General features: G+C 27.6%; 1 protein-coding gene and 1 long non-coding RNA gene across 2 annotated transcripts in view; one reads left to right on the top strand and one right to left on the bottom strand.

Moving 5' to 3' along the window:
* The window catches only part of LOC136092142 (uncharacterized), a 7,526-nt gene extending 2,866 nt beyond the window's left edge, over positions 1-4,660 (bottom strand). Inside the window, exons 1-3 of the long non-coding RNA XR_010644229.1 lie at positions 4,459-4,660; positions 2,351-2,494; positions 2,209-2,242 (exon numbers count right to left, since the gene is read on the bottom strand). This is a non-coding gene — a long non-coding RNA (uncharacterized LOC136092142). The remainder of the gene's footprint in view (positions 1-2,208; positions 2,243-2,350; positions 2,495-4,458) is intronic.
* Positions 4,661-8,891: 4,231 nt separating this feature from the next.
* On the top strand, positions 8,892-27,417 carry LOC136091850 (uncharacterized). The gene is given in 12 exon segments (XM_065819563.1): positions 8,892-9,237; positions 14,238-14,477; positions 15,329-15,596; positions 17,366-17,630; positions 17,702-17,734; positions 17,822-17,902; positions 18,291-19,072; positions 19,075-19,234; positions 19,237-19,717; positions 23,814-24,220; positions 25,887-26,222; positions 26,311-27,417. Coding segments are annotated over 12 exon segments (4,506 nt in total).
* Positions 27,418-27,538: the final 121 nt, after the last annotated feature.

A 27,538-nucleotide genomic window follows, 5' to 3' on the forward strand; every position in this document is an offset into this window, starting at 1 on the left:
GTTATAAGAGAAGAAATAAAATGGAAGTATGATGCTCAAATGAAGTTGCTTGTTTTTTATGAATTTAGATTATATCTTGTTTTTCATTTAATAAATATAATTCTATCTTAGTAGTTACTTGTCACAGAGATATGGTGTAACCACAAAATTCAAAATATATACATCAAGCATGCAAAACAGGATGACAATCATGTGGAGTGTTTTGTCTGAAGGCAAGTTAATTCTTTTAGTTATTATATAAATAAGATTAAATTATATGCAGCCCAGGCTCATCTTATATTTCTTTATACTTTTATCTATCTATTTTTTTTAAGTTTTTGCTTATTTTTTTAAAACCATGTATTAAGCTCTTAACTATAAACTTCAATTCTAAAATTTTAATACTCTCAATTTTTAAACAATTTACTATTGCTATATAATAAATTATTTACAAACATGGGGCGCCTATAAAGTGTGTAAGCAAATAAACCACGAATTTTGAATTCTCCCTCCTCCTTTGTACACATCTGTATACTTTTATTGATTCTTACCTCTCTGTGTACATACATATAACATTCCGAAATCAATAACCCTTTCCTGCTAAATTTCAAAACATTAAAAACAAATTAAAGACTTTAAAAAAATAAATTTTTCTAAAAATCAAACAATATTAAACTTTTTGTTAATTCCACATTTTTCTGTATTTAATGTCAATTTAAAATGGCATTTAAAGACAGATAGTCAAGTAAAAGGCAGAGGAAAAATACACATTCTTTTATTAAAAATAAGAATCAGGTTTACGGAAAAACTTGTAAGTAAGGCAGCCAAACATGTACATTAGGTTATCTTTAACACCCTTTCTCTTTACAAAACTGTATGCGTTTGGGCAATCCCACATTCATGTTTATGTACTTTATAGACACCCCCTTGCTTTTTTCATTTCATACAATCATGCAAATAAAGATATTTTAAAAGTATATACATAATGAAAAGAAAAAATTTATTATAAAATATATTATAAAACCCTTATTGTGTAGTTTGCTGAAAATGTTATAAATGGGGAAGAGCTGGTACATTGTTTTCCAGTTGAAGAAGTGAATAACTATAGAGAAAGAGTGGTACAGTTGCTTTTAGATGAAGGAGGTTTGGTTATAGTAATATTCACAAAAAATTTACGATAGAATAAAAATAAACAAAAACATTAAATTATTCAAGCTTAAATTATTAGGTCAAAAATGCTGGTACAATACAGTGTGTCGCATTTGTGGAAACATAAAAGGTCCAAAAACAAGAAAAAAGTAGAAGTTAGATGAATGGGTAATAAAATCTTTGTTCCACTAATTTTTTATTATTATGTTTCAATTAGGGAAAGAATTATAAAAAAAGATGTTTTTTATAGATAAAATGTGATATTTGCATTCCAAATAGATGGTATCATATGGAGTGCATAGCCTATGAAACCAAAAACAGCATATCGTTTTGCTGTGGAAACATTCATCTTTAAAAGTATGTTAAGATTTATAAGTATAAAATTTTGAAGATATTATTTATGCACATATATTTACTATTACAATTCCTTTATTAAATCATAACTCTAGGCTTTATTATTATTATTATGATTTCATTTGAGGTCTTTAATACGTATAATATATAAATATAAAGCATAAAACATCAGTAGAAGAAGTACGTTTTCATTTATTTTGTTAAAAATTGTTTCAAATAGTTATACAGAGATATTTGAACTCCTAAAAGTTGGAGCTATATTTCAACTTGAGACAGAAGAAGTCTTTGTACTACAAAGAAAAACTAATTTTTAGTTTGATTTTGAATTTGTTGTGTTTAAGGAGGTTTTTCAAATTTCTTAAAACTAGGTTGGTTTTAAGAAAAAAACTAATTATTATTGTTATTATTATTGTAGATTTTTTAATTTTGGTTTAGATTTTTTTAAACATTTGCTACAGTAAATGATATATTATAATGAACATAGGTTTAGTATGAACATAGGTTTAGTATGAACATAGGTTTAGTATATTTGATATGATAAAATATTTGATTGATTTAAATAACTACAACTACACTTTCACTATAGGTTTGGTACATGGCTGAAAATTCTTCAAGCAAAAGAAAAGAATTTAAAAATTTTATAAAATTTTGTATATAAAATGCTTTATTGGAATATATTGGTTTATATAATACGATAACCCTGATAAAGACAAAGTAGACTTTTACCTGTTATCAGCTTCCAAAAAACAAATACCAAAAACTAAATACAATTAGATGTAATACATTAGTATAACTAAGAAAAAATTAACAAAAAGTTTTCAATAATGTTTAAAAAAAATTGTATTATTTTAAAAAAAAACCAAAAAACCTTGTACACCAATTTCTAAATTAAACGAAGTTAGAAGTGTTGGAGCAATTTTTTACAACCAGATGCTCTTCCTGGCATTGACCATTTCTTCAGATCAAGACTGACAGTTTTTATTGTGATTCTACAACTATGAAGATTAAGAACCTAAAATCAAGGAAAAAAAGAAGATTAATTAACAATTTTAGGAAAATCAAAAATACTTTAGGCCTTGCGATTAAGATAAGCAATGCAAACATCATAAAAGAAAAAAAAGAAAATAGTTATGTAGAACATAGATAAATTACTGAGCTCTTTTTTTAAATATAATCAAAAACAACAAAACAAACATTTTCAATGTATTTTCTTTCTAATTATCATAGCTGCATTTGCAGCCTAGAATCTATGAACAGCACATCAACTTAATGAAATTAAAAAATATTTTATATACTATCAGTATTAAATGCTTAGAATATCAAACCTTCATGTACTTTGTTAAAAAAATAACATACTAGATAGCTGCATTTGTTGCTTAGAATCATAGAATATCACATCCCAGTTAATAAAATTAAGAAACATACTATTATATTTTTAGAATATCACATCGCCCATGTATTTTGTTAAAAAACAACATACTAGATAGTGCTTAGAATGTTAGAATATCACCTCTCCTTAATAAAATTAAGAAACATACTATTATATTTTTAGAATATCACATCGCCCATGTATTTTGTTAAAAAACAACATACTAGATAGTGCTTAGAATGTTAGAATATCGCCTCCCCTTAATAAAATTAAGAAACATACTATTATATTTTTAGAATATCACATCACCCATGTATTTTGTTAAAAAACAACATACTAGATAGTGCTTGGAATGTTAGAATATCACCTCCCCTTAATAAAATTAAGAAACATACTATTATATTTTTAGAATATCACATCGCCCATGTATTTTGTTAAAAAACAACATACTAGATAGTGCTTAGAATGTTAGAATATCGCCTCCCCTTAATAAAATTAAGAAACATACTATTATATTTTTAGAATATCACATCACCCATGTAATTTGTTTAAAAACAACATACTAGATAGTGCTTAGAATGTTAGAATATCACCTCCCCTTAATAAAATTAAGAAACATACTATTATATTTTTAGAATATCACATCGCCCATGTATTTTGTTAAAAAACAACATACTAGATAGTGCTTAGAATGTTAGAATATCGCCTCCCCTTAATAAAATTAAGAAACATACTATTATATTTTTAGAATATCACATCACCCATGTATTTTGTTAAAAAACAACATACTAGATAGTGCTTGGAATGTTAGAATATCACCTCCCCTTAATAAAATTAAGAAACATACTATTATATTTTTAGAATATCACATCGCCCATGTATTTTGTTAAAAAACAACATACTAGATAGTGCTTAGAATGTTAGAATATCGCCTCCCCTTAATAAAATTAAGAAACATACTATTATATTTTTAGAATATCACATCGCCCATGTATTTTGTTTAAAAACAACATACTAGATAGTGCTTAGAATGTTAGAATATCACCTCCCCTTAATAAAATTAAGAAACATACTATTATATTTTTAGAATATTACATCGCCCATGTATTTTGTTTAAAAACAACATACTAGATAGTGCTTAGAATGTTAGAATATCACCTCTCCTTAATAAAATTAAGAAACATACTATTATATTTTTGGAATATCACATCGCCCATGTATTTTGTTTAAAAACAACATACTAGATAGTGCTTAGAATGTTAGAATATCACCTCTCCTTAATAAAATTAAGAAACATACTATTATATTTTTAGAACATCACATCGCCCATGTATTTTGTTTAAAAACAACATACTAGATAGTGCTTAGAATGTTAGAATATCACCTGCCCTTAATAAAATGAAGAAATATTGGCATGCCACTATTATATGTGTAGAACATCACATTGTATTTTGTTAAAAAACAACAAACCAAATAGTGCTTAGAATGTAACATCCCCTCATATAGATTTATAAAATATTGCATAACATCTGGTTGAAAATATGTAATATATGTAAAAGATTACTAGAAAATCATCAATTTTAGAATTAAAAATTAAATTATAGTACCATGTCTTGCGGACTTCGTATATACCAACATATTAATAATGAATTTTATTTATGTATTTGTTGCGTTATTATTATAAACTATGAACGTTCTTGTATTATTCGGACGCACTCGGTACCCTACTAAGTTCTATTACTTCAAAACGCATCCTCGTTTTCATTATTTCTACTGGTGCGGTGATATTCTAAGGTGCGGTGATATTCTATTACATATCCCATGTCTCTATCTATGCATAAAGTTTTGATGTATGGCGCAGAAGCAATGACTCATGCAATCCTTTCTATCGGTCAGTTTTCTGAGGAGGCAGCTGAAGCCAGAACAAACACTTTTGGCAGCAAAGACAAAATTTTAGTTGAAAGTTTTCTTGTATCAACTGCAATACAGACGTATTAAAAAGACTGCTATTGAGTTTAGACCCATACATAAGTAGTTCAAGATCAAAAGGGCATTAAAAAACGTTGCCTTTTTTAAAAGTGGCAGTGAATATGATTATCTCAGAATAAAGCATTTTTGTAAAACATAGAAAAAAGAGCCCTTAATGTAGCCTTCGTTAATTCATTCCAACTAATAACTTGCGAAAGATATGAGACGAAACCCATGCTTGCTTCGATTCGAAAGAAAACTGTTATAACTTTAAATGAAAAAAACTCCTCCAAAAAATATACTGTTGACTTTTTAGATATATCTATTTCAAATACAATAAACGGATTTTATGAATTTCAAATTCACCGTAAGGATGCAATAACCAATTTTCAAATAAAACCAAACTCTAACATCAACCCAAGAATAATCACTGGCGTCTTTAAAGGATTTCTATGTAGAGCAAAACAAATCTGTTCCCAAAACACCTCTCACAAAAAATTGATTTCCTCATAGATACATTCTTAGAAAACGGCTATAAAAAAAAGTAATCTCATTAAAATAACTAAAAACTATTTGACCGCGTTTCAAAAAATACTACATCTAAACAATTAGATAAGCAGTTTGTTAAACTACCTTGGATACCTATTATTGGCCCTAAATTCCGAAGAGAATTTAGAAAACAAAATATCAGAGTTATATTTACTTTACCTCCAAATTTAAATTACATATTATGCAACAACAAAACAAAACTACCACCAATCTCGAATCCAGGTGTTTACGAGCTTAAATGCTCATGCGGAAGTATATATATTGGTGAGATCAAAAAGAAAATCATTTCAAAAATTGCGGAACACCAAAGAGCCTGTAAAAATTAAAAATGGTCGAGTTCAGGAGCCACGGAACATTCTAGAACACGCCGTGGTACTTTTGATTGGCTGAATCCTAAAACCTTGGCAGTCATTCCTGAATACAGGATAAGAAAAGTTAGGGAATCCCTGGAGACAAATAAAGCAAGAATTCGACACAATATAGGTATTGGACAAACTGTTCTAAATAGAGATGACGGGAATAATGCGAAAGCAAAAATTTGGAGGCCAATTTTGACAAAAATTTTACTGACGTCACTATTATATTATTTGATTGGTTTTTATATTTTACGCTTTTTAATGTCTTTTTTTTTTTAAAACTGTTGGATTTATGTTATTTTGTAACGTTTTTTTCATTACCTGATGACGCTGACCACAATAGGTCAGCGAAGTATCGTTTATATATTATTATATCAAAATATATTTAAAAAAGAGTTCTACGCAGCCTTTTTTATTAAAACCTATTTATACATTTATATTTATATATGTATATAACAAAAAAAAAAAGTTTTAATTATAAAGATACGAGGATACGATGTTACGTCTCGTTAGGTCAAATCTTTAAGTATCGTTACGTCTTGGTTGCGTAAAAATAATGGACATTTTGCACGAACGCTACGTTATAATGTTACGTATCGTTACGTTGCAATGTTAGCTATCTTTATGTACAATGTCACGTCTCGGTTACGTAAAAAAAACCCCGCACATTAGGCACGTAATATAACGAATCTCGTTTACGTTACAATACGTAACGAAACTTTAAAATGTTATTGGGGATACAATTCTCTACTGGGAAGATACTACTAACAAAAAATCTGCTATAAAATAATAATAATAATGATAATAAAAACAACCAATCAATGTAATAATTCAAGAATAAGTGAGTACAACAACTAACTTATTGTACTCGCTTATACTTAACTTATTACATTGATTGATTAAACAGGAAGTAGCATATGTAGCTATATATATATATATATATATATATATATATATATATATATATATATATATATATATATATATATATATATATATATATATATATATATATATGTATATATATATATATATATATATATATATATATATATATATATATAATGTTGTTTTATTGTACCAAGTTATGATACAAAGTCTCTTGTTCGTTGGAGAGTGATCAATATTAAGTAAATTGTTTACAAAATAGATCAGTATTAATATATAAAAAGTTTGATTATTTGAAAAAATACAACTTTGTGATGGAACTTAAAGTTTCATGCCCTTCGGCAATCATCAGCCATATTTTATTCTTTAAATTAAGAAAAAACCGTTAAAAAATACAAAATACAGAAATTGACAGAAAAAACATAACAAAGCAGTGGTATGAGTTCTGACGTCAAAACAAACAAACAAACAATATTTTAATAATTAGAAAATTGATTAATCACCCGTGTCGAATAGGGCGAGAAGAAATTTGTTTCGATGCCTACACTTGGATAGCATTTCACTTTTTTTGTTTAGTAGATTTTATTTTTGGAAAACAGAATTTAATATTTTTCGTTTGTGCATAGATTGCAGGACTTCGTGGTTGGGTTGTAAGCATTGCATTGTCTAATTATTTTCCATTTAACAACTGGGTTTAAGTTAGCATCTTTTAATTTCCAAAATTCTTTTGACAACTCGGTGTCGTTTTTGTACTTTAGAATGTTAAATGATTTTATATGGTTGGCATATCTAATTTTGAATGGTGTTTCACTTATACCGATGTAGGATTTGTTGACAGGAGTGTTAGTAGGATTATTGGAACTTATATTGGCTTGGTATATAATATGTTTTGATATTTGTTAAGCATTGGTTTGATAAAGGGCAGGTATTTTTATTAAGACAATTGCAGTTGGTTTTAGGTGGAATTTTTTTGTTGTTCATAATTTGTTGATGCGTTTAAAAAAGACTTCATATTCGGCATACAGCTATAGCTTATTTTTATTGTGTTTCTGTTAAAAATTGTGTGGAGTCTGTGATTTATTGGGAAGTGTTTGTTGATCAAGGTTAAAAAGCTTTTTCCTATATTAGTGCTAACATTTTTGCTGAAAGGAGGGTTGAACCATATGATGTTGCGTTTACGGTTTTTGGTATGAGGTAAATTTAAATTAGGGTGATATGAAAGTTTGTGATTAAAACCGGATCTTAACAGCGCGTCATTGTACATAGGAGTAGATCCTTGGAAAATTTCTTCACTTGACGAATTTGCAGACAATCTTAACTCAACTGAATGCGGAAGCTGCTTTAAAATATTAGACGGGTGGTTCGAATCAGCATGAATATAGTTTAAAGAATTTCCGGGCTTAGAATATGGTTGGAACGTATGGTCATTAAGATTTAATGTGACGTCAAGGTAATTTATAATTTTCATATTGCACTGTATTGATATAGTGAGTTCGTTTTTTTTAAATGTTTCAACAAAATGTTTTTTGATTTTCTCCCTTTGGGGGCCACTCAATTTTTTAAAAATTGCTAAACCATCATCGCGGTATAATCCGAAATCATTTTTATTATAAAATTGTGCAATTTGAAACAAAAGATATATTCCCACAAGTTCACAAACTTCAGCACCGTCAAATGTTCCCATTGAAACATCGAATAAACCGCTTGATTTTTTTATCCAAACTTGATCATCATTATATAATAGTGATTTTCTTGCGTGATACATCAATGTTTTTTGGTTAGGGTCAATGTTTAGATGCTGCTCGGCAAAATGAATAGCGTTATTAAGGAGTTTTTCTGTTATCGAACGGTAAAAATCAACAATATCAAAAAATATCAAAAATAAGGAATTTATAAAGGCGTTTATCACCGTTGTAGTTAAACCAGTTTGTGGTATCTTGGGTTTTTTTTCACTGATTGAGATGAAGTTTCTTTGCAAGTTCAGAGTTTATATTGGAAAGTATAACTTTACTAATTCTTCCGATTTCATTTTTGGCGGGGTTTAATAAACGGACAGTTAGATTGTTTGTAAAGTTTTCTTTATGACCTTTTTAATTTTATAAAACAATTTGAAGAAGTATTAATGTCGATTTTATTGAAAGCGTCGTGATTTTTTAATATCCGTTTACCTTCTTTATTTATTTGATTTTTTATTTTTGTATTCGATTTTTTGTATGTTGAGGTGATAGCATTTGTAAGCAAATGGGTATAATTTTCTTTAGATATATTATATAAGTTGGATGTTTTATCGGAAAAATTACAGTGAAAAAATACTCACTATATCAATACAGTGCAATATGAAAATTATAAATTACCTTGACGTCACATTAAATCTTAATGACCATACGTTCCAACCATATTCTAAGCCCGGAAATTCTTTAAACTATATTCATGCTGATTCGAACCACCCGTCTAATATTTTAAAGCAGCTTCCGCATTCAGTTGAGTTAAGATTGTCTGCAAATTCGTCAAGTGAAGAAATTTTCCAAGGATCTACTCCTATGTACAATGACGCGCTGTTAAGATCCGGTTTTAATCACAAACTTTCATATCACCCTAATTTAAATTTACCTCATACCAAAAACCGTAAACGCAACATCATATGGTTCAACCCTCCTTTCAGCAAAAATGTTAGCACTAATATAGGAAAAAGCTTTTTAACCTTGATCAACAAACACTTCCCAATAAATCACAGACTCCACACAATTTTTAACAGAAACACAATAAAAATAAGCTATAGCTGTATGCCGAATATGAAGTCTTTTTTAAACGCATCAACAAATTATGAACAACAAAAAAATTCCACCTAAAACCAACTGCAATTGTCTTAATAAAAATACCTGCCCTTTATCAAACCAATGCTTAACAAATATCAAAACATATTATATACCAAGCCAATATAAGTTCCAATAATCCTACTAACACTCCTGTCAACAAATCCTACATCGGTATAAGTGAAACACCATTCAAAATTAGATATGCCAACCATATAAAATCATTTAACATTCTAAAGTACAAAAACGACACCGAGTTGTCAAAAGAATTTTGGAAATTAAAAGATGCTAACTTAAACCCAGTTGTTAAATGGAAAATAATTAGACAATGCAATGCTTACAACCCAACCACGAAGTCCTGCAATCTATGCACAAACGAAAAATATTAAATTCTGTTTTCCAAAAATAAAATCTACTAAACAAAAAAAGTGAAATGCTATCCAAGTGTAGGCATCGAAACAAATTTCTTCTCGCCCTATTCGACACGGGTGATTAATCAATTTTCTAATTATTAAAATATTGTTTGTTTGTTTGTTTTGACGTCAGAACTCATACCACTGCTTTGTTATGTTTTTTCTGTCAATTTCTGTATTTTGTATTTTTTAACGGTTTTTTCTTAATTTAAAGAATAAAATATGGCTGATGATTGCCGAAGGGCATGAAACTTTAAGTTCCATCACAAAGTTGTATTTTTTCAAATAATCAAACTTTATATATATATATATATATATATATATATATATATATATATATATATATATATATATATATATATATATATATATATATATATATATAAATATATATATATATATATATATATAAATATATATATATATATATATATATATATAAATATATATATATATATATATATATATAAATATATATATATATATATATATATATATATATATATATATATATAAATGTTATGAAAAATCACTGAATAAGAGTGCCACCAGTTTTTTAAAATTTTCTTTGTTACTTATTTTTATTAAATGAGTTCAATACTTTTGCAATTCTTCTGTTACGTAACTCTAACTCTTAATAATGGATAATAAAAAACCTCGATAATAATCGTTGGTGATGTAACATAAGTTAAATATATGGTGTCAAAAAAAAACAGTTTATTTTCCTTAGCCGGTTACCTCTGATAAGTTTTTATATATTTTTTAAATTGGTATAAAATTCTCAACATCTTGTGAAAGTTTCTAATGCAGACCGATTTACTGATCCGCTGAAATCTGATCTAAAAGTTGAAGCAAATTTCTTACCTTGTTTTCCGTGTAACGTAAGTTAAGTGGCATTTTCAGTAATAAGTTCGCCATCTAAACAAAATAGCTAAAATTTTAAGTAGTTTAATTTGCAGTTTAAATAGGCAAATATTTTATAAAGTTGCTGCGCATGTAACGTTAGTTAAAAATGGAATTGCCCACATGCACAATGTTGATAGTTTCATTTATTTATTAGTGCTTTACTTCTGTTGATCCTATTGAAAACGGCCGGCTGTTAACGTTAAAAGTTAAAGTATAAATCTACTACTGACTAAATTGATAAAAGATTGGTAATTTTTTAACTTTGAAATAAAGTTTTAGAGTTCAATCGGCTATATTCTATGTAAATGTCTGTTTTATTTATTATTATTTCAATTTATTTTCATTTTTTAGATTAATAATAATAATAAAAATAATAAAAATTAATAATAATAATTAGTTTATTAATAAAATAATAAAGTTATAATAATAATGAATAATAATAAAAATTATAATAATAAAATTATTAATAATAATAAAAATAAATAATAATTTGGTTATTCTCTCGAACTGGAGGCCAACACGCAGGAAGGTACTCATATTAATGGCTTCGTTTAGTATCAAAGATTAAATGTAAGGTCATTTTTCTGAATCCTAAGGAATAGCTAATTATTATAAAACCATATGTCACACATTGGATTGCATGGCTTCAATTTATTCCAACTTTCCTTTGAACAACGTTGTAGTTTTATACTGCCTAAAATTTTTTTGAATTTTAAGTTTTCTTGCTACTGTTAAAAAACATACTCAATAAATAATTAATAAAATGCCTACTAATTAAAGACCCTATCACTATAAGTGCTTAAGTCACAAAATACTCATTTTGAGATAAATGAGTTCGAATATTCGAACTAACCTTGAAATCAGACAAGGCATGCCAATACATTTCTAATAACCACTTTATCTTTACATTATTATAATGAATAAACCTAGTTATTTTAAAGTCTTAAACTTTGATCTTTTAGAAAATGTGCAATTTATTTTTAGGACTTAAGTACTTTTTGTCCTGTTACTAGATTTAGGTACTTTTTGCACCAAAAAAAAAAAAAAATGAACTTATGTAATTTTTCCACATATATTATTACTATAAAGAAATAAGTTTATTATATGCCTTCAATGTCACTTGTGCCTCCATAAATATTACTAACAAAAGTAAATCCTTTTGGAAGATTGACATGTGTTAAAAGTTTACAAATATCATGAAATTCGGCAGTTTTGCCAAGCAAAAAATTTACGTTCTATTTAAAAGTTTTTTTTACCACGTTTGAAAGTTTTTCTGAAATCAGAACATAGTCCTGTCATTTAAATTCGACTTGGGGGTAACTTGTCTCATTAAAATTTTGCTCCTCTGAACTCACTAATTCCAGTTACTAGTTATATCAAAAGATCATAATCTCTTTTAAAGTCAAGTACTTTACCGAATGGGGTTTAATATGTGTCTATAAGAGAATGTTCAACATACACAACATTAAATTGTTTGCTGGTATCTGTATTCTTTACAAGTGATACCTGTGAAGGTAAAATTACCCTGTCCTTTTTTCTTCTCCTTTATTCAATGCGCCCGAAATTCCGATCATAAGGCATTCGGCTATGTCCTGGAAAGAGATACTTTACATAAGCTTGTGTTATAGAAACATTCTTATTTACTAATCTTTGTAGGAAGGCAAAGATGTAACAGTTTTTATGCTGTGAAAAACAGTTATTCAGATATCATTCTGTAAAAAAAAGTTAGTCAAAACTAAGTAAAGATCACTGCAGTGTCTTTGCATAGTTTTGCATCTTCAGTGACTTTGTTGATTTGCACATTAAACACATCTGCTTTCCTTATGTGAAGTTCATGTTGAAATTGCAAATTATTTACAAGAATCACATCATTAATAGATTCGGCTGCTTTGATTTGTGCCTGAAATTTTTCACACTTATCACATATGTCACTCCTTAGAAATCCAAATTTAAAATTAAATTTGAGTCAGAGATGAATGCAGGCATTTTTTGTGTTTGTTTTTAAATTGGCTGTAGTGACTTTCATATGCAGGATGATGTTATCATAAATACAATTTCTAACTTTTTTATCAACTTTTTTATGGATTTTTGTGTTTGTCCCGGCCATCTTCAATTGGAACAGTAGAGTTAAGAACTTTTATTTTTAAGTCTAGACTCCTTTACCCCGTGCATAGCAAGAAATGCTGTTTTGCAAACGGAAACATTTTGCTCCATTGCAGTGTCTGAATAGAAGAAGCTGCTTCGTTCTTTGCCATTTTCTTTTCTAGGCCTTTGTCGAATTCTATTGACGGGGATTACATTTTTGCAACCCTGCAAATACACATTTTTGTGCATCATGATCTTTAAGAGCAGAAAATGCAGAAAATGTTCTTTGTCAATATCTGTGAATTTAGTAAGACATCTACATATCCATGTTTTAGTTGTTGTCATTTTGTGATACATGAACTTTTACATGCAATTACATAAGATATTTTATTGCTCTGTTCTTTTAGAACATTGAGCACTCTGTTTGTAGAATACACTAACATAATTTATATATGTATATATATATATATATATATATATAGAACTCTTAACTGGTTGTCAGAAAGTTTTTCCGTATTTTGTTGACAAAAAGTAAAAATTTAAATGCAAGACCGGAATTTTTTATTTATTAATTAATAGACTGTCTGCCCCAGCCAAACCCTCAGTTGATGTAGCAGCACTCCCTTGTGAGTCAGGCTAAAAGATAGTAGATGTAGCAGCGCTCCGTTGCGAGTCAGGCTATTTGTCAGTCGATGTAGCAGCACTTTCTTGCGAGTCAGGCTATAAGATTGTCGATGTAACAACACCTCGCGCATGATTTACAGTAAAAAAAATAAAAATAAAAACATTTTATTAAAAAAAATAAAAATATTTTATTAAAAAAAACAAAAATAAAAACATTGTTTATATTGTTAAAAACATTCAGAATGTTTTTAAAACATTCAGAATGTTTTAAAAACATTCAGAATGTTTTAAAAACACAGAATGTTTTAAAAAAACAGCAAAAACGCAAATTTAATTGACCAGTAGATATTAAGGTATTTTTTACTAATATTATACTTGCTCAGTTCATTACAAATATCGGACTTTTTGTAGAATGCACTAAACAAGTTTATATGGTATATATTATATAAACTTGTTTAGTGTATTCTTAATATATAATATATACATATACATATTTTTTTAATATATATAAATTTTTAATATATAATATATACATATACATATTTTTTAAATGTTGACATCTTCAAAAAAAATTATTTATACCAAAAAAAAAAAGTATTTATACATATACATATATATGTATATATATTTTCTAATTAATGATTCATCTCTATCTGATAATAATTTACCATCAAAAAACCGCCAACGACCCCAACGAGCAATAAAAATGAAAAAATAACTCCTAAAATTATAAACTTATCCAAAATAAAGTTATCAATGTTACAAATATCTCTATTACTCAAAGGTTCTTCAGTGAAATCCGATTTAAAAGAATTTACCAGGAAATTGATCATCCATAAACAGTTTTATGATAAAGAATACAGCGATGAATCCGTAGTAAAAGATAAATCTAATCGGGAAATGTTCACATCGAATTCTCTTTTATCAAGCATTATAAAACAAATAAATAACTTAGTTCCTGGTGAAATGAAAGTAAAATATAACATTACAAAAAAGGAACGTGATGTCTTAGAGAAACTAAAGAGTAACAACAAAATAATAATTAAATCTGCGGATAAAGGAGGCTGTTTAGTTCTGATAGATGCAGATTACTATAGAGATAAACTTGCGTACCAAGACCATTTATTTACTGAAACATAAAAAAGTTGATAGTAACACAGATGAAATATGTTTAAAGAAACTTAAAAATCACGCGGATAAATTTAAAGCATGTTTAACAAAAAAAGAAATTACTTATCTCATAAACCATGAATGGAATTTTTATGTGTTACCGAAAATTTACAAATCTAATGCAATAGAAAATTTTATAAAAGAACCTAATAAAGAATATATGGAATGTTTATGCCCCGATGATCTAAACGAGAGGAGGTTCTTTTTCGCCTACCCAGCGCCTTAGTTCCTAAAGTTTTACCACATTTATTCAATAAAATTGAATGCGAGAGTATTCAAAACAATTTCAAAAGATACATGGATGATGGTTTTGTCGCTTTATTAAAATCAATCAATGTTAATTTGCTGTTAAAGTGTCTGAATTCTTTACACCCCGATATCAAATATACAGAAGAACAATCCAAATTTCATATCCGAAAACCACAAAGTACCAATTTTTAAACTTTTTAGACATAACAGTTATTCTACATGATAACAACATTATTGAAACAGATATTTTTTATAAACCTACAAGTTCCAATGATCTAAATTACAATAGCCATTACCCTAAACACACAAAGGAAAATATACCTTTTACATTAGCTAAATGGATCATTTGTTTTGTATCTAATTCAACAAAAATGGAAATCAGACTTCAACAACTAAATAAATTTTTAGTTTGATGCAATTACCCAGTAAAAATCATAAATAATGGAATTTTTAAAGCTCAACTTCAGAGACCAGCACCTCAAAAAAGAGAAAAGAACAAAATTATACTTTTTGTAACTACAAATTTTGCAAATATTAATTTTGAAAATTTGTTAACTACTCAACATGGTATTTTGAAACTATCTGTTTTAGAAAATAAATTAAAATCAGTTTTTGAAAACACTTCTATTGTACTATCACAGCGCCAACCAAAAAATATTTTAAGACACATAAGTACATCAAGTTTTAATGAGAAACCAGTTTTTATTAACGATGAATTAAAATGGTTTTAAAATGCATATCAAAACGTTGAAAGTAATGTACTATGTATCTTCAGTTTGTTAACCATTTTACCACATCATCTGGTAAAGTGTTACATTAAAACTTCAATATCATGTAATTCAAAAAATATTATTTATTTTATATCATGTAATGGATGTGATGGAAATACAATATACATTGGTAAAACTAATAACCTATGGTTAAGAACTTATCTACACATCTACACATGCAGAACAGGTATTGGTTCAGATAAATTTGATCAGCATAATTCCATTGCCATAAAAATGAACCTTTTAAAAATTATTTCTAATGTTAAAACTCTCAAATGAGAATTTACTTCTTATTTATGAAGCTCACCTACATAAACAGGGACATGATAAAATGAACATATATTACTTTTAAAATTTCCTTACCAACAAGAATCAAGTTATGCTATAATTTTGTTAACAATAGTTTTTTATATAAACATTAATTACTTCCTTTTTAAACTTTTTATAGGAAGTTCAATATAAAGACTTTTTTATAGTTGTGTAAATCTCATACACAGCTGATGATTTTATATGTAAGGCCTTCTGTGTTAGAGAAAAATTTATTTTTGAAACATTTGTAAAAATTTAACTAATAAACATATTTTACTCATCTTAGTTAGAATAGACTTTCTTTTGTTACCTGGAACATTTACTCATATTTGTTAAAATTTTTTTTGACTAAACATATATATATATATATATATATATATATATATATATATATATATATATATATATATATATATATATATATATATATATATAAAATTGTATCATTCTTATTTTTGGCTTGTTTAAAAGGAGGACATTGTTACATATTTAAATTGTTGCAATTTATCGAGTACACAGGGCTTAACCGTATTAGAAAAAATTACCAATCCGTTTAATGTCGTCAACATGTGACTTAAGTTCTTTTAGCACTAAGGTCTTAAAAATTTACTTTAGGCAAAAAATTTTTAAAAAATGTTGAAAAAAAATTAAAGAAAATTTAACAAAAATTTTTTTTTTTAATTTTAAAGTACTTTTAGCACTAAGGTCTTAGCACTAAGGTCTTAAAAATTAAAACTATTAAAACCAATTATTGGTTTTAATAGTTTTAATTTTTATTTTTAGAATGTTGCACCAACTATCTATCTAACTACTATCAGTTTTAAAAATCCTGACGGCGTAAATTTTGACGGCGTAAACTGACGACGTAAATTTTGACGGCGTAAACTGACGACGTAAATTTTGAAGGAAACAAGTGTGACCCATGCTTTATACAAAATCCAGATTGTGACCCAAGATTAAAGATATGCTATGGCCTCAAAGAAGAATGTAAAAGTTTTTTCCAAACTTAAGAATACATAACTATAAATAGTATAGACTTAGCATCAGATGATAAAAAAAAGTTATTTGTTCAGGGGCACCGCAATCAATTATGGACAAATTTTATGGGTGTAATTTGTAAACTAGTTTTCAAGTTTCTTATACCACATCAATAATTGTAACAAGGTGGTTTGTTGTACACCTTTATTTTGTTTATTTTACATTTCATTTTATAAAATTTAACATGGTAATATAAATTGGATAATATTTAAAGTAAACCAATAGTGTGGATTGTTGACCATATACCTAAAAAATTTTCATAATGTAAAATGATATATTAATCAGAATTTTCTTATTACTGTAAAGCAACAGACCAATTAATTAAATAAAAATACTTAGTGGTTAAATAAGTTTTTTTTTTTTTTTTTTTTTTTAGGAATGTTGCACCAAACGTATTTGTTGAACTACTGTTAATCAGTTTTAAAAATCCTAACGGCTTAGATTTTGAAGGAAAAAAATGTGACCGTTGGCTTATACAGAATACAGATTGTGACACCAAATTAAGGATATGCTTTGGTCTTGAAGATAAATGTGAAATTTTTTTCCAAGCAAAAGAATACACAGATATGAATAGTATAAACTTTACATCAGAAGATGATAAAAATAATTTATTTGTTCAAGAGTTTATAGAACCATACAAAGTAAGTTAATTATTTTTAACATCATTTTTGATTATAAATATAGTGTAATTTTAAAAATTAATTTTAAATAGGTAATTTTTCATTTGGTGGTAGTTAAAAAAAAGGTGATCAGATTAAGTCAAGCGATTAGGAGGGAATAGAATTCTAATGTGTTTCTTAACTTTTCATTTCATTAAAAATTACAAATTTAGGAAAAAATTTTCATAAATATTGAAGCAAATGACCAAGAATCTGTGCTTGAAATTGATTTGATTGATGAATTTGTTCATGAAGTAAAATAAAGGCGTCATTAAATAAAACAGTAGCAAAGTATATTGATTTTTCTAAAAGTGGCAAATATTTTCAATTTAGTAATTCAGCAACTCAATACGGTCTTAAAGTATATTGTTCCTTAAATTATTTTGGAAATGATTGCAATAAGTATTGTGAAGTAAGTAAAAATTCAAATATTGTTTTCAATAGATTTAATGAAAAAGTTTGCGAGTTAAACTGGTTTAATGAAAATTGTAATCTTTTTTGTAAACCAAAAATAAATGAAAAATATAAGTGTGACCCAAGGTCTGGTGTAAAAATATGTTTTCCTGATTACTATGGCATTGAATGTGACAAATACTGTGACATGAAAGGCATAAACTATATATGTAATAATGTAACTGGTGAAAAATATGTAAACCTAATTTATATGGCAAATTTTGTGCAACATTTTGTAATGCAAGTGCTTCTAATTATTTCTGTGATAAAAATGGAAATATGATCTGTCGTAAAAATTATTTTGGAAAAAACTGCAAGTTTTGTGAAGATGATACGCTAGACAGAAATTACATATGCAATATTCTAACTGGCGAAAAGGAGTGCTACAAAAATCACTATGGAGCAAATTACACTAATTGCAATACATATAATAATAGTATGAATTATAAATGCAATTATTCTACTGGAGAAAAAGAATGACTTTCTGATTATTATGGTAAAAACTGTTCAACATATTGCTTAGCTAACAATGAAACATCAAAATATATTTGCAACAAAATAACTGGTGAAAAACTATGTTTTAATAACTATTATGGAGAAAACTGTTCTGTTTACTGCAACACAAATAATAATAGTGCAAATTATATATGTAATAATTCGACTGGGGAAAAATAATGTTTTTCTGATTATTATGGTAAAAACTGTTCAACGTTTTGTTCAGCTAACAATGAAACATCAAAATATATTTGCAATGAAATAACTGGTGAAAAACTATGTTTCGGTAATTTTTATGGAGAATACTGCTCTGTTTACTGCCACACAAATAATAATAGTGCAAATTATATATGTAGTAATTCGACTGAGGAAAAAGAATACTTTTCTGATTATTATGGCAAAAACTGTTCAACATTTTGTTCAGCTAACAATTCTTTGTTTCTTTTTCAATTCTTCAATTCAATTCTTCAGTTTCTACTGATGGTTATTTTTGCAACAAAATAACTGGTGAAAAACTATGCTTCAATGATTATTATGGAGAAAACTGCTTTGTTTACTGCAACACAAATAATAATAGTGCAAATTATATATGTAATAATTCGACTGGGGAAAAAGAATGTTTTTTTGATTATTATGGTAAAACTGTTTAACGTTTTGTTCAGCTAACAAAGAAACTGAAAGTTATTTTTGCAATGAAATAACTGGTGAAAAAATATGTTTTGAAAATTATTATGGTGAAAACTGTTCTTTTTACTGCAACACATTTATTGGTTTTAATAACTTTACTGGAAATTTTACATGCGATAAAATTACTGGAAGAAAGTTATGTTTTTCTCATTACTATGGAGAGAATTGCACAACTTATTGCCATAATAGTAGTAAAAGATTTTATTGTAATAAATTCACTGGTCAAAAACTTTGTTATAAAGGATGGTCTGGTGCATACTGTGAAGTTTATGATAAAGTTTTATTTTTTAAATCTATTAGTGGTTGGATTACAATGATGTTTGTTCTACTAGTGTTTATTTTTAGTTTCGGGTTTTTTCTGTTTAGAAACTCGAGGTATTTTTTTTTTTTTAATATCTTAGTTTGTTTTAATCTTTATGATTATTATCATTTTGGTCTAATATAAATTAATAGTTATTTTTATGTTACTTTTTTAACAATAAAGTTTTGTTAAAGACTATTATTATAAAATATTTTAATTAATCGAATTATTTTAGATAAACTTTTTTAGGAACAACCATTTTTTAAACTTGCTTTTTAGATCTTATATAAACATTTTTCTAAGTTATGTTTTTTTCAGAAAAGCAATTAAATTTAAAATATTTAACAGGACAGGTGGCATTTAAAATTCGTCTTTGATTTGGAAGATAAAAATAACTATAGAGCGCAAATGTAAAAATAGAAAAAGTTCGATTTTTTCTTATTTAAACCTTTAAACAAAAAATGTTTTTTTAAACTTTTTTTATATAGGTATAAAAATATTAATGTAGATATTGTTATGAACTTGAAATTTGCAATTGATTATGCAACTTTTGATTCGATTCACGTTATAATAGCTTATATTTTTAATTAAATGACGCTTTTTTTATAAAATATTATTTTTATTATGCAACTAGGTGTAATAACTTTCATTACTAAAAAAATTTTTTTTTTGATTTTATGAAGATGGATTTCCACTGACAGGAAATTTTCCGCGGAACGGAACAGAAAAGAAAGTCATTCAATCATGTAACAAAAAAATTAAGATGCTCAATTTTTATATTGCATGATAGGATAATTTTCTTTTCCATTCCGTTTCGCAGAAAACTTAAAAAAACCAGAAAATTATCATCTGGTTACACTTTATGTTAGAGTGAGATCTTTTTCATATGAAAAAGAAAAACTAAGTACCCACAAACTTAAAGAAAATCAAACAAAGTCAAAATCACTCCGTTTAAAAATGAGAAAAATATCAATTGAATTCAAATAAATAGTTTAATGAAATATCACATTCAAAAACGGTTATTTTCATAGCCACAAATTTTACAAAAACGTATTTGGCATACTAACTCTGTTATTCGTTTGTCATTAAAAATTTTAATTAAAAAAATTTTTTTTAATGTTTTGATTTGTTTGTGTCAATAAGTCATAGGTAAGGCCCTTAAGACTTTAACTCCAAAGGATCCTTATCAAAACGTAGTACAAAATTAAAATATACACACAATAGTTTTAAATTTATAATAAACAAATATTTTCAGGTTAACTTTCTGCTCTGACTGACTTGTAGAGAGAGAAAGTTACCATCCTCAAACTCATGAAGAATCTAAACTAAAAAAATCAAAACCAGTAAACAAGCATCCAAAAAATTTAGAATTTATATTAAAAAATATTTTCTATATGAAAAAAAATTCTAGTCCTCACTTGTATTAACCATTTGAGATTATATATATATATATATAGGACTGCTCTGAGCTTAATTGAGTCAAGATTAAATTATGATACCATACACCTCAGTAAATAGGTGTCAAATAAAGGTTTGTGTAAAGATTTCTTACTTTACAGATAATGTAAATATGCTAAGAGCAGATATTAAATCACTAATCTATTGCGTCTAATGCAAGTGATCGAATCGCAACACATATAAAGGCTCTCATGCACCCAATATGGGGAAGGAGAAGCAAATTTAGGGAGCTTTTTTCACATTTTAGAAGTCCCTAAACCAAATTTGAGGAGCTAATAATCAAATATTTTTTAAAATTATGGTGTCCTAATGACAGGTTTTGGGAAAAATACATTTTTTATATATCCAATGGTACGTATAAAATATAATGAGCTTTAGGAAAGTCACCCAGTATTACCCCTGATTACGCGCTAGATCCCAAACACAATTTCATTATTATCAGAGGTTCTATATAAAATCCTAATGTTTAAATAATATCTTTAGAGGTTCTATAAAAAGCATCATTGGTACTTGTTTACATTGTAACAAAAGTAAAACAAACAAAAAAACAAGTCTGCAAAATAAACTTTTTTATCTATTCTTTTAACAATGTATTTCTCAATTAACTGATCAATATTTTATGCCATTTATTGTTTTTAAAAAGATTTGTGGCTATGAAAATAGCTTTTTTTATGCAAATTCATTTATTTGTTTTCAGCAGTATAAGGAGACATAAGAGAATTTTTTTTATTAAATCACTTGAAAAGTCAACTTTTTTTATGAACAGATTTTTCAGAGTAGGTCCATTTTCTGTGTGGTATACGTGTCATAATCTCCTCGATTGACATTTTGTTTTATTCATTAAGATTCAGGCAGTTACCAGCAGTTTGGCGAAATATCTGTTGATTTCGAATAGTATTATCAATGAACCCAAAATCAAACAAGGAAGGATTATCTTTTCTTCTACCTATTGACTGTTGTTGTCCGAAGTAATTTTCTAAAGGATTCTGAAAAAACCTTTCAGTTAATACATAACTTACATGGTTATTAATTAAAAATTTGACAAGTTCAATAACAGAATTAACTGTGATCTTTATACCTTCATGGGTTTGCCAAGTAATAAACATATTACTTTTATCACTTTGTGAAAAAATTCCAGGTCTTGGTTCAATAGAAAAAAATCAATCAGAAAGGTATTTTTAAAATTTTTATTTTAGCCATGTAAATCGAACATCATTAGTATCAGAAAATGGTTTCAAAAATGAGTTGCATTTTAATATATAATCATTTGTATTACGAACATTTAAGCAATCAAAAAAATCATTCAAGTATTTGCAAAACTGCGCAGTTACAGCAGTATAAGATGGTGCATAGATTTCTAATGCAGTACTACATGAGTTACTTAAAACTTGTGCAGCTAAACAAACATTCATAGCTGAAAATGGAGTTATTTTGATGTGCTCAACGGTTAGCTTTGGACATGCATGTAATTGACATTTTAAATCTTCATAAAAAAATCGGTAATATGAGAACATAAAATATGTTGACCCTGATTCCACATATATCAATTGCTTTTACCAGCTCAAAAATGGGAAAGGCTGTTCCTTACTGTTTTAATTAAATGAGGGACATCAGAAATAAAGTATATAAACCTTTTATTGTCATTATCAGCAAATAAATTATCAATGGGGTAAGTCACATTGACATGACCATTATTTTCTTCTTTCTCAGTCAGATTAAAATGCATTTAAAAAAATTTTCCATTCGATGATGCTCCATCACAAGTAACTGCTACTACTTTTAAACCAACTGAGATTTCTAAAATGCCAACAGTTTTCCAAAATAGAGAAAATAATTGTACTGATGTAATATTTATAGTAGCAAAGTTTGCAAAACTGTACTTGAAAGGATTTACAATACTTCTTATTAAGAAAACTTGTACGTGAGAAGCAAGTTTGTCTGCCTGTTGTAATGATTTAGAATTAACAATAGGATATCCCAAAGCAACTTAACCAATTAGTTCTCCAGAATGTTTGTCCCAAACAAGATTTTCTTGAATTTTTATTTCATCAAAAAGTACGACAATAAACTTTTCTTGAGTTGAAAAATGTTCGACTTTATCTTTTAATTCTTTGATTATATTTTTAAATCCTAACTTTGGCTTCAAATAATTTTTATAGCCCCGCAATTGCTTATGACTTGGTAAAACTAAGAAACCAGAATTATTTTTCTCATTTAATCGTACTGCTTCATAAGCAGCTGGTGATCTTGCATAATCCCATACAGTAACGTATTATTGCTGGATGATAACGGGTGATGCGGAAGTTATCGGACAAATCCTAATTTCATTATTTGAGCATAATAATTAGTTTTTGTGGTTTTATGCGTAGGCATAAATGTTCTATAAAATATAAACTTTATTATTTGAAACACAATTATTTCAAATGAGGTTAAATGCAGCTGAACGAGAATCTTTTCGAAAGCAACTAAAAATGTTTTTTGTAAATAAACCTAACATGAAAAAAAAAAAATCGTAAATCACTTTGAATAGGAAGGATTTGCTCGAAGTACAATATATGATAACCGAAAAAAATTGAAACAGAGAAAAAAAGGTATTAAATTCGGTGTAAATCAATTGACAATTGGTTGTTAGTTAAAAAAAAAAGAATATTAAATATAGAAAACGTGAAAAGACTCCAAAATACACTATAGAACAACAAATAAAGGCAACGAAAAGAAGCAGGAAACTAGTTAACCAACTATCGATGACGAAAAATACTTTTGTTTTGAAGGGGACAACATGCCTGGAAATTCTGGATACTACACAAACAACAAGAAGACATGTCCAGATAGTGTTCGTTTTATAGAAAAAGAGAAATTTCAAAAAAAATTATTAATGTGGATAGCCATATCTGACCGTGGTATGTCCGAGCCATTGTTTCGCACTTCCAAGGCTGTAGCGATCAATTCATCAATCTATATTAATGAATGTTTAGAAAAACGACTTCTTCCATTTATTCACAAGTATCATGAAGACTTTAACTCTTTATTTTGGCCAGATTTAGCAAGTTCTCATTATTCTAAAGATTCTCTAAATTGGATGGACCAATATGTCTATTACGTTGATAAAGAATCTAATCCCCCAAATGTGCCTCAAGCACGACCAATTGAAAATTTTTGGGGACATTTGGCACAGAAGGTTTACGAGGGAGATTGGCAAGCTTAAACAGAGCAAGCTTTGATTGATCGCATTAAACTAAAACTACAAGAAATTGATTTAAACTTTTTACAGTCGCATATGAAAGGCATCTGAGCAAAATTGAGATCAATTGCAGATAGTGGTGTTTTTTCATATAAAAAATAATATATTTTTATTAAAAGATAAATGCTTTATTTAAAAAAAATATAATAGTAATTTGTTTTTTTATTTATAAATAAGTTATTGACGTTTTTATTTTGTCCGATAACTTCCGCATCACTCGTTACTGAATCCCTTGCTTTGAACTATTGAATATTGCTGGATGATACCGAATCCCTTGCTTTTTAAATTATTTTGCTGCTCTTCCCAAAACAGGCTCATAAATGGAGAAATCTTGCTTTTATCATCTCCTGCCATTATTTGAACTAAATCACTTTCAATACCTTTACTTATAGCTACTGATGAATTTTCAATCTCCTGCTTCATCAAAGCAAATTCCTTTTTTATTTCTTTATTTTTCAGACGAACACTCTTTAATGTAAGCTTCAGACAACCTGGAGATGTAAATTTAGTTGGTGCATTTAATTTATCAGGGAAACAAGCAATGCACAGTGGCCAGTAGGTGGACAAAATGGGAAAAATTTTAGTTGTCTAATCTTGAAAACCTATTTAATTTTAGTATCTACATATATTAGGAGAAATCTATTGATAATTTATTTATATTAAATCCCTTACCAGGACTCTAAGCATTTGAATATTGAGATAAAATAAAAAAATAAAAAAATTATAAATAAGTAAAGAGTTACCAGGACTCTAAGCATTTGAATATTGAGATAAAATAAAAAAATAAAAAAATTATAAATAAGTAATTAACGGTGACATCAACGTTGTGTTATATTTCAATTACATCTACGTTTTTGAAACAAAAAATTAGTACATGTTATTCTAGAGTATTTAGAGATAAGAAAAACCAATGTGTGAAATAAATTTGTCATAGCATGTTATCTCAGTTATACTTTGAAAATCACAGATTAAAAATTTCTTAAGAAACTTATTTTTTGCCGCACAATAACTAATAATTACCACAATTTGCCATGTGTTGTCTTATATTTATTTGAGCTATATGATGCTTCAATCGAGTTTTAATTGATTGCTTGTCCCCTTAAATCCCCGTTCAGATTTTATGTATGTTTTAACTTGGTTGCTATGGTACTAAATTTTGCATAGCAACAACTCATTTTTACATTAACGTTGTTTTAACAGTATTTTACTTGCGCTAAATACACAATATTGGGGGTATGTATTAAAATGAGATTCAGAATTCTTATGAGGTTAACTTTTTTTGGTTACTATGGATACCTTACTTTGCATAATGTAGCAACAACATATTTTCGGTAGTTGTTAGTAATTTAATTACTAACACTGACAGTAATTTAATTACTTTTAATTTTAATTACTAACACTTGTAGTAACTTAATTACTAACAAGTATTAGTAGTCCAGGCGGCATATATATTATAACATTTTACTTTTAAATACAAAATACTTGTTACAATAATTATTTAGATATGGTTTTGTTAAACTTAGACATTCATAATTTTCTCCTAAAAAACAATCTTAGTATTTCAAAACAAAATATTACTGAAGATATATTAAAATTTATTCAGCCAAAATTTGCTGATTTTAAAGACGTTGATTTTAGACATGCTGTTCAACGATTTGTTTACTTGTATAAAAAAAAGTGGAAATCTGCAAACTATACTGTGAAAAATTTTGAAAAGAAGTTTGTGAACTGGCTTAATGAATATTTAATTGTCAGAAAAAAAGACAATGAACCAACTGCAAGTAGACGTGGTCGAAAACCAGTTGCATTTGATAATAGTTCTAATAAAACTAAAAAACGGCGTGTATCTTGTTTAATTGAATCTCATTCATCCAATGAATTATTTTTTGCTGCTAATAAAAAATTTAGAGATGAATCTGTTGTTATTGCTGCCAAGAATGTTTTAAATATATCAAATACAGATAAAGCAACTAAATATTCAGCAGACGAAGCACTGGCTTTAATAATTGATGCAAGTCTGACAAAAGCTTCCTATCAATAGAAGCGGAGCCTTGGAGAAAGAATATAACATCTACCCCGCTTACAATGATGTCAGAGATGCAAAATTGAAATGTTATCCTGCAAACATAACAGTGGAGGACTATTCAGCTTCAGTTCCTTTAAAAGATTTAATGACTCATACTTTGCAAAGAATCTGTGCAGTTCAGGAACCTGTGCTAAGGCACTTGATATTGAACGACAAAGCAATAAAAACAATGACACTAACGTGTAAGGCTGCTTTTGATGGTGCTACTGGCCAAAGCATTTATAAACAAGTTTTATCAGAACCCGACATTAACAGAGATTTAAAGCGTGAAGAATCATTATTTATTACTTGTCTTGTCCCATTGGATTTGACTAGGTTTAACAACAGCAACGAAAAGGTGCCTATTTGGAGAAATCAAAAGTCGTCCTCCACAGCCTATTGTAGACCCATAAGATTTGCATACAAAATGGAATCCAAGGAATCTGTGATTGAAGAAGATCAGTACATTAAAAGTGAGATAGAAAGCTTGGGTATGATTTTATTAGAGGTTTGCGGATCTTCTATTGAAGTGAATTGTATTATTGAACTTACAATGATTGATGGGAAGGTTCAAACAATATTATCTGAAAAAAATAACTCATACCAATGCTGTTCAGTGTGTGGTGTCTCTCCAAAAAATATGAATAGTCTTGATATCCTTAATATAGATTATACTAACAGAGAGTTCAAATATGGTCTTTCCAGTCTTCATGTATGGATTCGATTTTTTGAGATGTTATTGCACATTGCATATAAAAAAGAAACAAGAAAGTGGCAAGCAAGATCTAAAGAACACAAAGAAAAGGCATCTGTAGCTAAACAAAAGATTCAGACTGATTTTATGAACAAAATGGGACTTGTTGTTGATTTCCTTAAATGTGGTGGTTCTGGAACAAGTAATGATGGCAATACCTCAAGGCGTGCTTTTGCAGCATATGAACAAACAGCTGAAATTCTGGGTATTGACCAAAACCTTATATTCAGATTTTACATTATCTTGGTAACGCTCTCTTCAGGATATGAAATAGACTGCTTAAAGTTCAAGGATTATTGTTTTGACACTTTTTGACTATATGTGTCCCTTTATCCATGGTATTACATGGCTCAATCAGTTCACAAAGTATTGATACATGGACATGACATAATTAAAAGCCTTACATTACCCATCGGACTTATGTCAGAGGAAGCTC

Source organism: Hydra vulgaris, chromosome 15, assembly GCF_038396675.1.
Source record: "Hydra vulgaris chromosome 15, alternate assembly HydraT2T_AEP".
Lineage (NCBI taxonomy): Eukaryota > Metazoa > Cnidaria > Hydrozoa > Anthoathecata > Hydridae > Hydra > Hydra vulgaris.